The sequence below is a fragment of the Tetrao urogallus genome (genome assembly GCF_951394365.1).
Source record: "Tetrao urogallus genome assembly, chromosome: 15".
Taxonomy (NCBI): Eukaryota; Metazoa; Chordata; class Aves; order Galliformes; family Phasianidae; genus Tetrao; species Tetrao urogallus.
This window is the reverse complement of record NC_136828.1, coordinates 8,875,679-8,892,099: the sequence shown is the minus strand read 5'-3', so window position 1 is coordinate 8,892,099 and position 16,421 is coordinate 8,875,679. Positions and strand designations below refer to the sequence as shown.

At 45.0% G+C, this 16,421-nt stretch overlaps 1 protein-coding gene across 1 annotated transcript; it reads left to right on the top strand.

Moving 5' to 3' along the window:
* Positions 1-8,013: 8,013 nt before the first annotated feature.
* Positions 8,014-9,683, top strand: GFER (growth factor, augmenter of liver regeneration; the record flags this gene model as incomplete). The annotated part of the gene is made up of 3 exons (XM_079542866.1): positions 8,014-8,220; positions 8,437-8,642; positions 9,521-9,683. 3 exons carry the CDS (start codon positions 8,014-8,016, stop codon positions 9,681-9,683), a joined length of 576 nt encoding a protein of 191 aa, XP_079398992.1.
* Positions 9,684-16,421: the final 6,738 nt, after the last annotated feature.

Sequence of the window (16,421 nt, the reverse complement as noted above, 5' to 3'; positions counted from 1 at the left end):
TTTTTCTGCTCCCCTGTCTTTAATGTGCAAATACTGAGCACAGGTGGTGGGGCATAGTTCAGGGAGCTGGAGAAAAGCGCTTTATCTTATCGCATGCTTTAGAGAACGGTGCCTGTAAATGGTCCTCCCTGCTGCCAGGAAGGTTTGTCATCGCTAGGTGCATCATTTCTGGGTTTCTATCATCCTTGGGTTTCTGTTATCACTGGGTTCATCACCCCCTGGCGTTAGCAGAGCTCTCTGGGCAGCAGCAGCAGCTGTTCTCAGACAGCGCACTGCGTTTCCTTCAACGGATGCATTTATGGCTCTGCTGCACCAACGCCCTTATGGGAGCCATCCGTGGCCATAACAGCTTAGGCTGCAATCACAGCAGTCCCCAGAGCTGATCACGAACATGGTTGTAAAGAACAAATCAGACAGGATTTCATGTGCATGCCAGCTGCTACAAATCTCTCTTCTTCACGAGTGATTCCTACCTGTTTAGTAAAAGGTGCTCGACTCCAAAAGGAGCCCTGGTAGCCCTATCCACACTCGTATTGAGAAAGAAATGGGAGACACTGATGCTTACACTGCTACAGCAAAGGGTGAACGGGTCCCAGGGGCATAACTGAAGAAATCCCAAAGATTTTGATGTGTTTAAACATGCACCTAAAGCACCCTGAGGTCCTGCCTCAGGCCTGGGCATCCACCTGCACTCAATGCAGTAGACAGGGAGGTGGAGAACCACTCCCAGGAGAGCCCCAGGCCTATGGATCAGCAATGGCAGCCAGCACTGCGCAGCACAGCCCGCCTGGTGGGAAAAGCTGAGCGAGGAGATGGATTTGCTTCATTGCAGCAATTGCTCCTTGCTGCCCTCAGGCACTGCCTGGTTGGTAATTACAGCCCTGGAAGGCCGTCCTCTCCCTGACCTGTGGCTGTGGCATGCCTCAGGTTATGGCTTGGTGTAGGGGCATCTGTGTGATCTGGCCGCTTGCCCTGCCTGCTCTCCATTCTTTGATGAAGCCTGAATTGAATCATTATCATTATTGGAGCCCAAATGGAGAGGCTCAGCCCTGCCTTCCCTTCCATTTTCTGATTACACTGGGCTTCTTAAATCCCTTAGCAACAGGTGCAGAGTACCTTTCATCTATTAAAAAAAATAAAAATCACAATCAACTGATACAGAATCCCATTGGGAAGTCAGACAAAATGACTTCGGAGCATCTAGAAAATACACTAATTAGGGCTTTGGTTTCATGAAAACATGTGAGGCTGCCCCTGCCTGCAGGGTGGCAGCTGCTGGGGACAAAGGAAGTGTGTTGGTGAAGTCTGATCTATTGCTGCTGGACCCCTGGTCTCCTTTGTTAAGGAAAAGTTGTACAGCAAGCACTTCGGTCCCATGCATGCATCTGGTGGGAAAACCCCTTCCCTGCCTTCTCTGGACACTCCCCGGCTGATAGGGTGACACGGATACAAGGCAGACTTGCTGCACGAGGGTTAGATCCTCCATCTCTGCTTGCAGCTGGTCAGCAAAGTCACGTGCTGCTAAACCTGGCTGGCTTTTGTGGCGAGAGAAGGAGATCTTTGCATCCAGAGAGATTGTTCTTTATGACTGTTAGCATTTGCAAGCCACCAACAGAAGTGGCAGCTCCTCCAGCAGCACAGCTGTGCTCTGGGATGGGGTCATGTGTGCTGGTGCCATTGAGTGGCCAACACCAAGCAAAACACGCCGTGTTGGTTTTCTGTCCCAGAGAAAACACAAACTCAGTGTATTTCCAAAAGTGTATAGGTTTAAAGCTGTTTACCCTAAGTGGAAAAAGCCAGAGACAGTCGAAGTCTTCAGAAAATCTGAACTCTGAACACGTACCAAACCGCTGGAGGAAGTTTAGACATATTTTCATTCTATGTAAATACTGTGATTGCCAGTAATGCAAGAAGAGTAGGTAATGGCCTTGTGTTTGACAATTCCAAAAGCTTTGCCACATTTCAAAGCTCTCAGTGCAATCATGTAGAGGGGTGGCTGTAAAGCAGAAGTGAGATACAGAAAGCATCACTCAGCGCCACAACATAAGGGTGAGACTATGTGGAGGCTTGGGATCACCTGGGGCTGGCAATCCACCCCACTGCATGGAGAGCTGATGTTCTGAGATAGACTGCTTGGTGACAGGGATCTCAAAGCAAAGCATGAGCAAAACTGGTGCCCGTGGTACTGCTCCTAGAGCACCCTCAAATCACTCCAAAACCATGGCAGGTCAGTGTCACGCCTGCAGAGAAAAATGGAGAACGGTCCAAAAAAATCTATTAACTCCACTTCTGCGTGGGCTCATTTGGGCACACATCTCCTCAACAGCGTGTTGTGCTTACTGTGTCTCCTGCTACTTCCACACCACCCTGCCCAGAATCAGTACCTGCAGGTGTGTAACTATTAGCAGCAGTCAGAAATGACTGCCAGGAAGGAGAGCATTTGACTCCAAGTATCAGGAGCTGTCATTGCATCATCAGTGTATATTTACACAGTTTTTGAGATACAGCAATTAATTTGTCTTTGATCGTTTTATGGGGTACAAAAGAGATCATCAAATAGCAGGTAATACATAGCAGGGGACTGTCCAGCTTTGAGAAAGCAGCAAAACCTGGATTTTTCTCCACAATTACCTCTGCCTCTGCCTGAGCATGAGAGCAATAGCAGAGCAGCTGCCTCTAAAAGCCTGCAGTCTGATAACTGAGCAGAGCTCATTTGGTGCTGCTGCAGGGCTGCACAAAGGCCCAGAAGCTTTCCCTGCCGTATTTCAATAGCAAAAACAACTTTCCATGTGTAAAAATGTCCATATGAAATAGACACCAAGGGATTTACTTTTCATTTCATATGAACCAGGAATAACTTTTAATTGGTATATTGAACTGGAGGGCAAACAGACAGAGTGAGAGAATCATCTGAACCAATCCTACATCCACAAGAGCCGGAACTTGAGCCTTGCAGCAGCCTCTTTTAAACCCCAACAAGCAGTGGTCACCTCAAATACACAAGGATGAAAAAAAAACAAACCCGTGTTACAAACATCCTCTTCTACACATAGGATTGGGTCTGAGCTGCTCAAGCTGAGACCTGAACTCATGCATTTATCTTTTTACGTCCAACACGGTAGGAACTGCTGGACTCAGTGATCCCCTGCAAGCTCTCTAGGGAAAGGCAGAGAGACAAAGTCCTCAGAGCACACTTAAGCTCCTGTAGCTGCAAGACAGAGAGCAGAAGGAAGGTGCTGTACCATGGGCAAGGCAGAGGGGGGCATTTGCTGGGAGTGATGCTGGTATGAGAGCTCAGACTTCATGAGAGCTCAGACTTCTCCCCCATCACCTTCAGGATCAAAACCTGCCCTTTGCTGTTCTTGGAGGTCACCTTATGTGATAGCACATAACCTATCAGCACCTCTAATGAAAAGGCCAGCTGCTAAAAGCTGATTTTAAGAGTACAAAGAGGTTTTAGACTTCTATTAAATAGATAAACAGACACTGATTAAAAGGGAAAAAAATCAAACACCAGAGTTGACAGTAATATCCTTCACTTCATGAACAATAAGAAGTCCAACAATCACAAAGCCTGGGATGAGAGATTTTACAGTACTTAATCCAGAAGAAGGTATTTGATTTCCTCCTAACTCCTGCAGCTGCTGCACAGAATGAGGCATTTTTCAGCATGCAGCTGAATCCAATTCAGGACACGGCAATCCCCAGGGCTGAACTTCAGCAGTGGCTTCACTCCCTCATGAAAGATTTCCTTAATGATAATCAGTGAGGGACTGAGCAAGAAGAGCTGTGATAATGACCTCATGTGTGTAACAACTGGAGCCTGATGCAGTGGGGCTGCAGGACCTCTCTGTCTAGGTGATGAACTTGCAGAGTCTGCCCAGCACCAAAAATGCATTCTGCAATATCCAGCAGTGGAGTTTTCGTTTGAATCACAGCAAATTGCCCACGGTGCAGGCTGATCTGCCATGGGCAGGTGCCAGGAACACCCCCATCGTTGTCTCCATGCTCTGGGGTCCAGACCATTCTCAGGCCACTGGCAGCACAATCCCAGCCCCAGTTGGTAAAAACCATTGCAGCATGGCAACCCCCAGACCTCACAGCCACCACTGAGGGTGAAAGTACAGAGCAGATTTGTTGGTTTTCCCTTAAATGCCCTCAGCACACAGCTGCCAAGGGCAGGGGGAAAGCCGCCTTCCTCATCTGGTGTGCTTAGAACCCATAAAATACTAAAAGGACATTTACAAAGCACCTGTTGCAACCATAGCTCCTTTGTAAAAGCTGTGTGTTTTCCTAAGGTCATACAAAGGGCAAAAACGTGATTCAAGAATAAAGCTTCCAGGAAGGATAAGAATGAAACTTAAGCCTGTGACAAGAGAAAGTTTCCTGCATCATTTCCTAGAGCAAAGAAACAAGAGGTGTTTGATGAATGCTTTTTGTGGTAAGAGCACAGTGTGTTTGTGCTGAGACCCACGGCAGGGCGGGATGGAACCTCAGGAACCCTGTGGGGATCCTCAGAAGCACAACCCAATGGAAACCAAGCAAGGATTGGCCAATGTGCAGAAATACTCTTTTGAAGCAGGTAAAATCTATTCTTGCTTCACACTAAGTGTGGTAAAATCTGGTCACAGACAAAACCACTGTATTCCTTGCAGATTAGTCAGAGAAATGCTAATTCTTCTGTTATCCTTTCCTCATTCCCCACCACCAACAAGCAGAATATGCAAAGTGTCTTACTTATCTGTCTGGAGTTTCCTCCAGCTCTGGGAGTCTAACTTAAAAATGCACCTTTATTTCAGAGTGAAGACTACATGTTTGTGTTCCTATTTCTTTTCATAAAGCAGAGAAATTAATGCTTCGTCCTCACTCAACAATGTAGTGTAGAGAAGAGTCTACTGGAAAGCAAACTGTTGCTTTGTGGTGTTAATCCCTAAAAAGTCAACACGCTTTCATCAGAATTGTTATATGAGGAAAATCTCTTCCTCCACCACCTGTTAAGATTTACTGCTGTCTACTTGCTTTGACCTACTTCTGGAAAAAGGAACCATGCAAAAGTCAGGGAGAGCTGCAGAAGGGTGAGGAAGAAGACTGAACCCCCAGCAGCACTGATCCCATACAGTCACTTCTGAACAGATCTCAGTATTCCAGGACAGATGTGGTCAGGGTCTGATGTCTCTGGCAGTGAGGTGTGAGGTATGGCAGTGAACTCCTTCCTGATAACAGGAGACAGGTTCGTGTCTTGTGAAACTCTGCAAGCAATGTTTTTCTTGGGTAAAGCTGTTCAGTATATATGAATCATATACCTAGAAATATACACTGTGTTTTTCAGCTGCCATTTCCTAGTTCACTGTGAGTTCTCAGCAAACTGCGTGACTAATTCTTAATGTTGTCTTTCTAATTAGTTGGACTTGTGGCTCACATTCTGACCCGTGCACAGGTGTCAACTTCCTGGCAGAGTAACTGTTATATTCAACTGGAAGTATCTACACAACCATCCCAAAAATGCAGTGACAGTCCTGAGAGACATAGGGTAAGTCCTGAGAGGCATGGGGATGCCCTGAGAGATTGTGGGGTCTCCCCTCTAGACTTGTCCAGTCCCACCTGGATGTGATGCGGGGCATCTGCTCTGGAGCAGGGTGGGACCAGAGGGACCCGGAGATGCCTCCAGCCTCAACCAGTCTGGGATCCTGTGAAAATTCTCTAAAGCACTTAAAATACATTCATGAAAAGTCAGTGATGTTTAGGTTCCAAAGTGAAGCAAAAGCCTCTGCAAGTATCATTCCCCATTCTCTGCTCAAAATCTAGTTACAGAGACAGTTACAAGCCAGCAGGCTGCCTGGACTGAGTATTACCTTTCCATATCCTTTGCATCCTAGAAAGTGGGCCATAAGGGTAGCAGCAAAAGTTGTGTCCTCTCTCTGTTAGTTGCACCAATTATCTGTGAAAATTAGCAGGTTTTCTGTCAACGTAACCATACCCGAATGCACACGCACCCGCTGTAGCTGGGGGCCCAACTGCAGTGAGAAGAGCTGCTTCCTTGGTGTCTCCCTTCCTCCCCTCTTCCCTCCTGCCTTGCTGCTGCTTTCAGCCCCCACTCCTGTGTGGGACTTGGAGGTGCCCAATCCAGCTGGCCAGAGGGTGAGCAGCAGGATGCGTGCCTGGCCTCACGCACAGCTCAACTCCCACTACTGCCCCACTTCTGCTTCCTTCCCTGTGCAGTCGCTGTCATCTGCCAGCTTGTGAGCTAATTTAATGAATGCCAAGATAAGAGCAGAACATCAAACAGCAGTCTTCCTCTCAGAAACACAAACACACCCTTCACTTTTTCTCCAGAACAGAGTTTACCAATGCTTCCTGGTAATTAGCGTCATTACATCCCCTATTCCAGTTACTGAGCGACTGTTCGGAAGATGTACCTATCCAGTAAGCTTTGGTGAGCCCTGTCTTCCAGATACAATTACATTAAGCAAGATATAGGTGTGTTGTTAGCAGAGCCTGCTGCAGGTTACTGCGTGCCCGGACTGGGGCTGAGGAAGCCTCACCTGGGCAGTACAAGTATGCTTCATCCCCACTGCAGGAGACAGTCAGACTGCACTTAGATTCAGTCAGAGACAGGAAAGTGGATTTCCTCGCTATTATTTGTATGTGAGCATTGCAATGTTTCCAATGTTTCTGTTCTTCTTGCTCCCTCTGACCAGAAAAGGGGCAGGGAGAACAACACTGAGCACAGATCGCACATTAGGCGACAGCTTTCTCTGAGTTTATGAACTATTTGCTTTCAAATAAAAATCAATCTTGCTTATAATTTAACTGACTACATAAATGTAATCACTAACAAGAAAGCAAACAGACTGTTAACAGTCAATCAAGGACGCTGCTTTGACTTACAAGCATCTCTGCAACTACGTAATTGTCAGAAGGCTGAGCAGTAAGGAGCTGCAGGAAATTCCCATGATGTCTCTTCTATATACCAGCATACTCTTTTTTTCAGAATTTGAAAAAAAGCATGAGGTCATCAGCATCACTTAAATATTTACTGGCAGGCAGGAAAACAAATATAAAGACTATATTTTCCTTTACTAGGTTGTCCCTTTCATACATGAGATATTTTTGTATTTATGGTTGTCTGCGACTTCAGACAAAGCCAGTAGCTGCAGTTGCTCATGTTTCTTCTCCTTCCCTTGTGAATGATTGAAACAAAATGTTTTCATGAAATTGCAAATATGAATAACAGAGCCAGGCCTGAGGACAGAGATCATCAATGCAGTGCTGTGTGGACCGGGAAACACATGGGCCATTCCCATGCAGAGCACGCTAAGTTTTGAAATCTTTTCTAAGGGCAAATCTTTGAAGCATTTTCTTTGATGCATTATCTACCAAAAACGTTTCACCACGCTGGGTTAAATATATCAGAACGTAAGAGCTGAAAATGAGCAGTACTTTTCCAGCCCCTTTCATGCAAATCGTGTCTCTGCAGAATCTGCAACAGTACAGCACTTAATTTAACATCAGAGAAAAGACTCAGGGTGCATTTCAAGTAGCTATAGAACATCCAGGAAGGAACAGCGTGTGGAGATGTGCAGGGACATGGGAGGATGGTGCTGTCTGAATGGGAACTGGGCTGTGTGTCAAAAATCCTACACAAACTGATGATTTAAATCATCCTAAGCTGCTGTTTTGGCCCACCTTCATCCCAGCCACTCATGTATTAAAGAGAATGCTGTGTTTTTCACTTGGCCTGCGGGACATGGAGAGGTGCAAACTGTGTTCTAGAGCTCATGGTGGGATTTCCACCCTACAGCCTGGAAACCCCTCTGAGGGCACAACAGCACTGAACCAAACGAAAGAAAAGAGCAACCCTCTCACTTCACATCCTCAAAACCCCCTTCAAAATCTTGAGGGGCACTTCCATGACTTTTAGACCCAAACCGCCCTCCCAGGGCCGGGCAGTCACAGCCCCGCGCTGCCAAAGGACGCGGCCGCCCCCGGCCCACAGTGCACCGCGGCGCCAAGATGGCGGCGCCCAGTGAGGGCCGGCCTGGCCGCGGCGCCTCGACGTTCCCCGGCACTGAAGGCGGCCCTTTCGCTTTTCCTTTCACTGTCCCTCCCGGGGCTGCCGGCTCCGGAGCGGAGGACCAACCTAAGAAGCCTTGCAGGGCCTGTACGGATTTCAAGAGCTGGCTCCGCGAGCAGAGGAAGCAGGCGGAGGCGAGCGGCGTGGTAAGGCGGGGTGTGGGCCGGGGTCGTGGCGAGTAGCGGGCTTCCCCCCCGCCCCCAGCGCTGTGGGGCCGCACCCTCCCGCTTCCCCCTCCCCGGGGGTGCCAGGGAGCTCACATTTTCTCCCCGTCGTGCGTGTGGCTCTGGGCTCTGTTGCCATCCCTTCACCGCGATGCTTTCCTCCGCCGCCCCCACAGCTCTCTCCCTCCCCTCCCTCAGGCAGCGGTGGAAGAGAAGGAGCCGCCCCCCGACTGCCCCCTGGACAGCGAGCAGCTGGGCCGCAGCACCTGGGCCTTCCTGCACACCATGGCGGCCTATTACCCTGAGCGCCCCTCGGGCACCCAGCAGCAGGAGATGAGGGACTTCATCCACCTCTTCTCCAAGTTCTACCCGTGTGAGCACTGCGCTGAGGATCTGAGGGAAAGGTGGGTTGCCTCATCGGTTTCTTCTGTTTTTTTTTGTTTTGTTTTGTTACTGCTGAAGGGGACTGAAGTGCTGGCCTGCCGTGGGTATTTGCATATCTTTGCTCTTCCTGCTGTTGGGGTTTATAGACAACTGAACTGGTTTCTTCCGCTGCATAGATCAAAGAAAGACTTATTCAGAAAACAAATACTTTTAATAGTGCTGCTGGTTAAGTAGTGCTGCCTCCAAGGCCTCCCTGAGGCAGTTTATGGCCTTCTGGTTCAGACTAGACTTGCACGCAACCTGGACTTGAAATGATTCAGGGTTTGGTAGGCAAGCGTGCTTATATTTCAGAATAGCCACAACCTCACAGCAGGGGAGGCAAATACTTGAAACGAGCTGTTGTATGTGGTAGTTTTCTGCCCCTGTCACCATCAACGTGTTTCTCAAAAATTTGAACTTTTCTTTTCTTTTTTTTTTTTTTTGGATAATGAACATGAAAAAAACACTTGAAACAAAATTATCAAGTATGACGTGGCAAAAAACCTGCTTAATGTTTTTCATGTATTGCTATGCTAAGAATCCTTAAAAAAAAAAAATCAGTGTATTGATGACCACAGATAATTCTTGCTGTTTATCACAGCTAAGCCTTTTGATGCCTCTGCCTTTTACAATTGACAAGACTAGGAGCTGAATGAAACCAGGTTAGTTGTGATCACTGGCATTTTACTGTGGAGATTCAGCCTCTGAGAATTACAGTGTGCTCTGTCCTAGGGTCCATTTTGTGTTCCTCTCATGGTAACAGAAATGGAGACTAGCTGTCTGCGTGCTACGTGCCTGATTTGGGTATTGAGATTGGTGACTAAAGCAGTAACACTTGTTTCCTCTTCCCTGTTTGCAGATTGCGAACAAATCAGCCTGATACTAGCAACAGAAATAACTTCTCCCAGTGGTTATGTCTTCTTCACAATGAAGTGAACAGGAAACTGGGCAAATCTGAATTTGACTGCTCTCGTGTGGATGAGCGCTGGCGAGATGGTTGGAAAGATGGTAGTTGTGATTAATTCATAGGGGTCTGCTTTGGAAATCCAACAGATTCTCTCTGGTGTTGAGTCACATGTAGAGATGGGCAAGTAAATATGTGTGAGCGTGTGTGTGCATGGCTGAGATAACTTGTGGAAATAAAGGTGGAACCAATTCTGAAAGCCAATTTGAACATCTTGTGCTAACCTTGATAAATGGTCATATCAAATGCATTGTCTGAGGAACTGAGGCCTTACAGGTGGCACAGAAATTGCCAGAAATGTGTTAAACTGAGTTACTTGACAAACTTGTGGATACTTTTTCATTACATTTCCTTATTATAGGGGCATTTGCTGTATCTTTGACTTGAATTCCTGTTACTTGCACGCAGTTGTAGAGAGCTGCCCTGTGACATTTCATGCTTGTTTGCAGTTGCTATCCTGATGTGTTAGAAATTTCACTGTCATTTTAACTTCTTTTGTTCTGATAGGGCAAATTCCTGCTGTCTGTATCCCTTAAACTTCTTTTGAGATCTCTGTTGCTTGTTAGACTTGCTAAAAGACCTGAAATCAGGTATGTTTAATTTAAATGCTAAAATCATGGAACCTTGATTTCTCATTTTATTTTTGTGTTTCAGTTTAGCATGTAAGAAGGTATCATAGAAAAAGGAGACTAGAACAGGACCAAAATAATTATCATGAAGTTTCAGCTGGTTTAAATGCAGATGTTTTAAATTGATTCCTCTTTTTCTTTCAATTCAGAAGCAGTATGACAAGTTCTGCTGAGCTGTTTGCTTTTAAAAGTGATAACTTTTCATCTCTGCTATGAATTTTTGTCAATTGTGAAGATCGCTGTAATGTTCTGAGACTGATATCTGTAATGAAGCACATTCAGATTTAGCATTCAGTGTTTCTGAGGCATTGCTTGTGTTTTGAAATTCATGATTGTTACTTACTGATTTGGTTGATATTTTGGTGTTTTTACCTAGATAAAAATCTCTCTGTAACAAAAGAGCTTTAAATACCCTTACAGTATTTGAGTCTTCCTTAAGACTGATGTCAGCTTTAGATAGAATTATTGCACAGAAGACTCAAAGGATTCCCTCTGTAAAACTGGTCTGTTCCATTGGCATTTTCTCTTTGTCAGCAATATTGCATCAGTGTTACTGATACATAAGTGTGAATTTCAGTTTCAAGTGAAATAGCAGCATAAATGATTTAATGAGTATAAATGCATTTCTCTTTAAAGCCACACACACAAAGAAGTCTAAATACTTTCAAACTCTTAAAGTATGTAGTGATTTTATGCCCTTGTTGCATTTTTGTCTGGGAAAGTTTGCAGGAGTTTGCACAACTTGTGATAATAGGGAGCTTTTCCTTCTGTACTTCCTGCTGAGCTTTTCCTTGTGTGTTTTAGTAAGCTTCCTTATTTTGTGCACTACAGTGGGTTTGTAAATCTGCTTTTGATAGAGTGAGAGGTTCGTGGAAATGGTGATAGTACTTTTATAACAGTACTAGGGTGATGATAGCCTGTATCTGAGAACTTTGATCCCCAAACCTTCACGTGTGGAGCTCCTTACTGTTTAGAAAAGCAATCAGAACTTTGGAAATACGTTTGAATGTTTTATGGTGTACTGAAGCCCTTTCAAGTCGGAGCTGTTAAAACAGTGAGACACAAATTTTTATGGACTGGTTATTCTGGGAAGTTCTATTTATCAATGCTTCTAAACTCAAAACCAGCAAAACTGGTAAGTGTTGTATGAAGTATGCAGTCTGACTTCCTACCTCATGGTGTTGTGTGGGCTATTAAAAGTGCTCAGAAAGTTTCCCTCTTGGCATGTTGATGTCCTTAGAATAAATAAATTCAGCCCTTAATTCTTGTTTTTTGTTTATAAAAATAAAAAACAACAAACAAAATTCCCCAAATACATCGCCACTGGGTGGGGTGAAGACCAAGAAAAAGGATGTAGAAAGAAAAAGTACCCTTCTCCTTGTCAGGCATGGCTTAAGTTGCCCAGTTCTGTCACAGTTTTAGCACCTGGGGTGTTGACAGGCATTTTCTTCTGCACTTGGTTGTGCAGAAGAAACTTGCTATTCTTCTTTCCTAATTTGCCCTCCACTACTCTGTGACAGTTCTGTTGCCCACTATGAGATTATGAGATTTCTCACTGATTTGCATCAGCATAAATGAGCAGGTTGGTAAAGCAACAGCCTTGTCCCACTTCATATTAATACTAAAAATGAGCTAGGCCAGAGAACTGTGCCAAGTGTGCTTTGCTGGTAAGTCCTTGGACCTGCTGTTCCTTGTGCTGGCCAGCAGCTGGTGGTACGGAGGAGGGCTGGTGCTTCTGTCCATGTCTTAACAGTGTGGAGAGGAAAAAAGATTAAAAAATTGTGTATCCCTCTCAAAATCAGAGAGAGTGGCTGTGGCAACACAGAACCTTTGTCTCCTTGTGTTGTGCAAGGAAAAGCTCCTGCCAGCAGGTGCTGCTTTGTTCTGACAGTGGTGCAGAGGAGGAATTGCCTTAAAGCTGAAGCCATCGTTTTCAGCGGATGAGTCCATACAATGAGGGCACAAGCTCTGACTGCCAGGATGTTATTAGGGCAGTTTGTAACTTTGCTAAATGGCCATTTGGTTAAAATTTATGCTTACGCTCTGTTCTCTCATATTTGTGGCTTTGCAGAAGAGCTCTAACTTACTGTTTCTCAGACATAAAATCTCTGTGAACTTGCCTGTCCAAGGGAGGATGTTTTGCTGCTCGTTTATAACACATTCAGTGTTTTAATTGTATGTATGGAATTTCTATTGAAGGTTTGTGTACATAAAAAGAAGGGGAAAAATGTAAATTCTAAATGCACTTGATTAAACCTAGTTTTAAAAATAACTGTATTCAAATCATATTTCCTGTCAATGTGAAAATAATAAAGCAACTGAGTTTATTCCTAGCTTCCCTGCTGCATGAAGTCTTAGGAGGAGGTATCACAGTGTAGTGGTATACCTAACCTTCTGCTGTCTGTGTTTGACTGCTCTGCTGAAGTGTGTATTGATTGGCTGAGGTGGGGCTGCAGCTGATTCTTTTCTGTTGTGCTTCCGAGTTCAGGCAATTCCCTTCAAACCATGAAGCTATAAAAAATAGCAGTGATTTTGCAGACCAGGTCCTCGCCTGTTTATTTAGAGGTGTTTGTTTTGTTTTTTTTTTTTTTTTTTTTTTTTTTTTTTTTTTTTTTTTAATCTGGGGACCAGTAGGATAGTTTTTGTGATGTGCTTCTAGCAGCAACGAAGGTAGCATTGCAGTTGTAGTAGCTTAAATCTTGCTGCATTTTTGCAAGATGGCAGTTGAGGGTGTCATCCACTGGAGGGCGAAGTCTTTTAACTGCAAATTCACGGCCATGCAGAGACAGTGAGGGGAAGCTGCTTCCTATCAGTATGAGGAACCCTTGGCAAGAAAAGTGCAGTCAGCAGGTGGTGCTTAAGGAGAGGTTGTGAGACCTTGCTCGGTCAGTGCTGCAATGTAACTGGCACCTAGATAATCCTTCAGCTTCACAAAGGACTTGATGTTTTCATGGACTGGTTCCCATTCATGACTGACATCTCTTTCCTCTAAAAGCAAAGAGCAGGGAGCCACAAGGGGATTGTCTTCATGAATGGGAAGCAGATTTGCTCGAGCAAGTGGCAAGTGCAGATGTTGACGGAAGCAACGCTATGCCTTCAACATTTGTTCAGGGATTAGCTGTTCCTTTGCAGTGTGTTGGGTGTATGCAGTCTCCAACTTGCATTAAGATTCTCTGGAGTGGCTTTGAGTGCAGGTCTTTGCAGCCTGCTACAGGTTGTGGGTGTTATTTCTTCCTGTTGCAGTTTTGCTTGGAGAGGGTAAGGGGTTTGCTCTCCCCCATGCTCCCCTCTCTTTCAGCATTATCTTTTGGTTGTTTTTTTTTCCCCCATTCTATGAATGGCAGTTCAGGCTTTTTGTCTGAGTGATGGAGAGGAACTGCTCAGTATTTTGTATAGTCAGGAATAAGCACTTCAGTAGAAACTGCAAGTAAGATTGTGTGAAGTCAACTCTTTTTTTAAGGCTAATAGAAGAATGGAGGTAAAAGAAGGAAAGCAAAACCTGTAGCACATAAGGTAGCCATCAGCTAGAACAGGCAGGACTGTCAGCACTGAATTCAGCTGGAGCTCTGGCCTGTGTTGGCACACATTGGGAGGAAGGGATATATTCCCTTTTGGGAATAGTAGCACCATGCTACTTTCTTGCCAGCTCAGGTGTTTGTATCAATGCACAATGAATTCATAGTCAAGGTTATTGAAGGCTAATCCAGCCCTGAAAATTGCACTGATGGACTCTCAGCATCCAGCACTGTCTAGGCAGTGACACTGGCATTCAGGCCTGTTGAGTTCTGCTCCTGTTTACTGTGGCCTTGTTTCATTGCTTGCTGCTGAAAGGTGCCCTCTGTCTCTATGCTTTGTCCTTGTGCAGGCTGTTGGGTTTTCTTTAGAGCACTCCTAGTGCAGAAGTCTCTTCCTAGCCCAAGATTTTTTTCTCCCAAATATTACATACCATCATGCATCTTAGCTTGCGTCATCTGTTACTGCAGCATTCTTCTCAGGTCTGTAGTGTTAACTACAGAGAAAATTTGCTTTGACATTAACCATATGAACAGTAGAGGGCAACAAAGTGTGTGTTTAGTTGGCTTTCCCATTTCTTTCTTCCTCTTCTTTAGAACAGCAAGCTGCTTCAGTCTCTTTTGTGGGTCTGTGGGTGGAGATTTTGGTAACTTCAGTTACTTTGTAATACGTGCAATACCTCTTCTCTAATTGCATGAGTTGTGGGCAAATAACTTCTGCTGTGACCAGCCCTCAGAAAGAAAGGGAACAGCTGAGTTGAATTACTGTTTTTCCCACAGTGGACACCAGGTAGCAATCTCACGAGTTCTCTCAGAGCTTCTGTTTTACCCAGAACGCCAAACTTTAGTTCTAACTTAAGTCCTGGTGCTTGGTGGGGACTTTCTTATAAAACACAGAGTTCGGTCAGGCAAAGCCAGGCTTTCCCTGCTTCCTCTGTCATTGACATGTCGCTCACAGTAGAGTGAACAGTGGATACTGAGACTGTGCTTCACATGATGCTTCTTAGGTGGGGTAAAAGGTGAGACAGATGAGATGAGGCCCGTGTGGGCAGAGCATGTGGCTGCAGAATCTGACTTCTTGCTAAATTCCAGGTCAATCACTTTATCTTCTGTAGCCACACTTCAACTTCTGCAAAATGGGGATAAAAATAGCCGTTTCACCGGCCTTTGCTTGTGTTTTGCATTTAGATGGCAGTCTCTTTGAGGGAGGCTATTTTGAAGTGTTTGCACTGCGCAGCCCTGGGTCCCAGGTTGTTCAACTGTAATAAAATCACTCATCTTAATCTGTCCCACAGATCTACTTTATGTCGGGTTACATCTTTCTTTGAAGTCCAAGGACCCTATTTGATATTTGCTGTGTTAAGCAAGAAGGCATTTCTTATTTTTGGTATGTCACTAAAGTGCCATGTTCACTGTGCAAATGTTCTAGCCCTTTTTTTGCTCGGAACTTGCACTGTGGGTTGCAGTGTAACACAGGTAGAAACAACAATAACAAAATACTTGAGATGAGTGAGCTCTTTTGAACACAGAGCTGAATGTAACTCAAATGAGAACTGCAGAAGCTGTGCATGTCAGAGCACAGCTTGAGCTGTTCAGAGGCTGCCCCGTGTCCTTGTAGCTGTCAGCTCTGCTCTCATTACCATACCTCCTTAGCTGTAACAGCATCATGCAGGTAGCAGAATACGAGCAATGAAGTCAACTTTTTTGACCAAGACCTACACAGTGTGACTGTTTGTCGTGGTCCTAATGAAATCAGTTTGGAAAGTAGCGAGGGATCTTATTTCCCTCTTGCCTCGCTCTTTGCGGTTTGTTTGCTATCACACAGCAGAGTTCAGCCCAGGTACTGAATCAGGTCAGATTGATTTGCAGAAAGCCCCAAACTTTTTGTGCTATGAAATATTTTGAGAAGAAACAAAGAAGTATAGCAGGTAAGATATCAAGCCTGCAACTTCACCACTGAGAGCATTTGGAAACCTGGTTCATTTTTCACGCAAGTTCTGACATCTCTCCTAAACAAATGCTATCTTGATTAATTGAACTCTGCTACCAAGATCTTCCCCCAGTGACTTCAGTGAGTAAAGCTTTCTGAATGTTTTTGTAGCATACTTTTGTTTATACTTCCATGGTAAGTGCTGAATCCCACCTAAGAAATGGCTGCATTTCAGAAGTGGATGAGTAACCATCTAATAAGGGATCTTCCAGGTATTTTTTTGATCTCTTAGAGCGCGGGGCAGGAAGTAGGTTTCTAGGGATGCAGTTCTAAGGTATTGATAATCAGGACATCCACTCTCTCTGTTACTGGATCCTGAATTTCTAAGCACCTCTCAAAAAATAATTTCATTGGCTATCCTGTTTTCTAAAGACCAATGGCCAAAAGCAGTGTTAGCCAAGCTCTAATGAATGTAATGCAAAGCATTTCAGAGTAAGAAGTAAATGAACATATATCAAAAGGGCTGCTTCAAGCATGCTGTTCAAGCAGTGTAAAGGGCAAGCTCTTCTACCGCCTGCGCCTGTGGAAAAGACATCAGGCCTGGTGGAACTGCTGAAATCAATGGGCTGTAAACCATGGCTGAAGCCTGCCTGTCTCCCTCGGGCCATGCTGCTGCTGCAGAGTGCTTGCTTTCATTTGAATTGCTAGGCTGAAGCAGCTTCGCT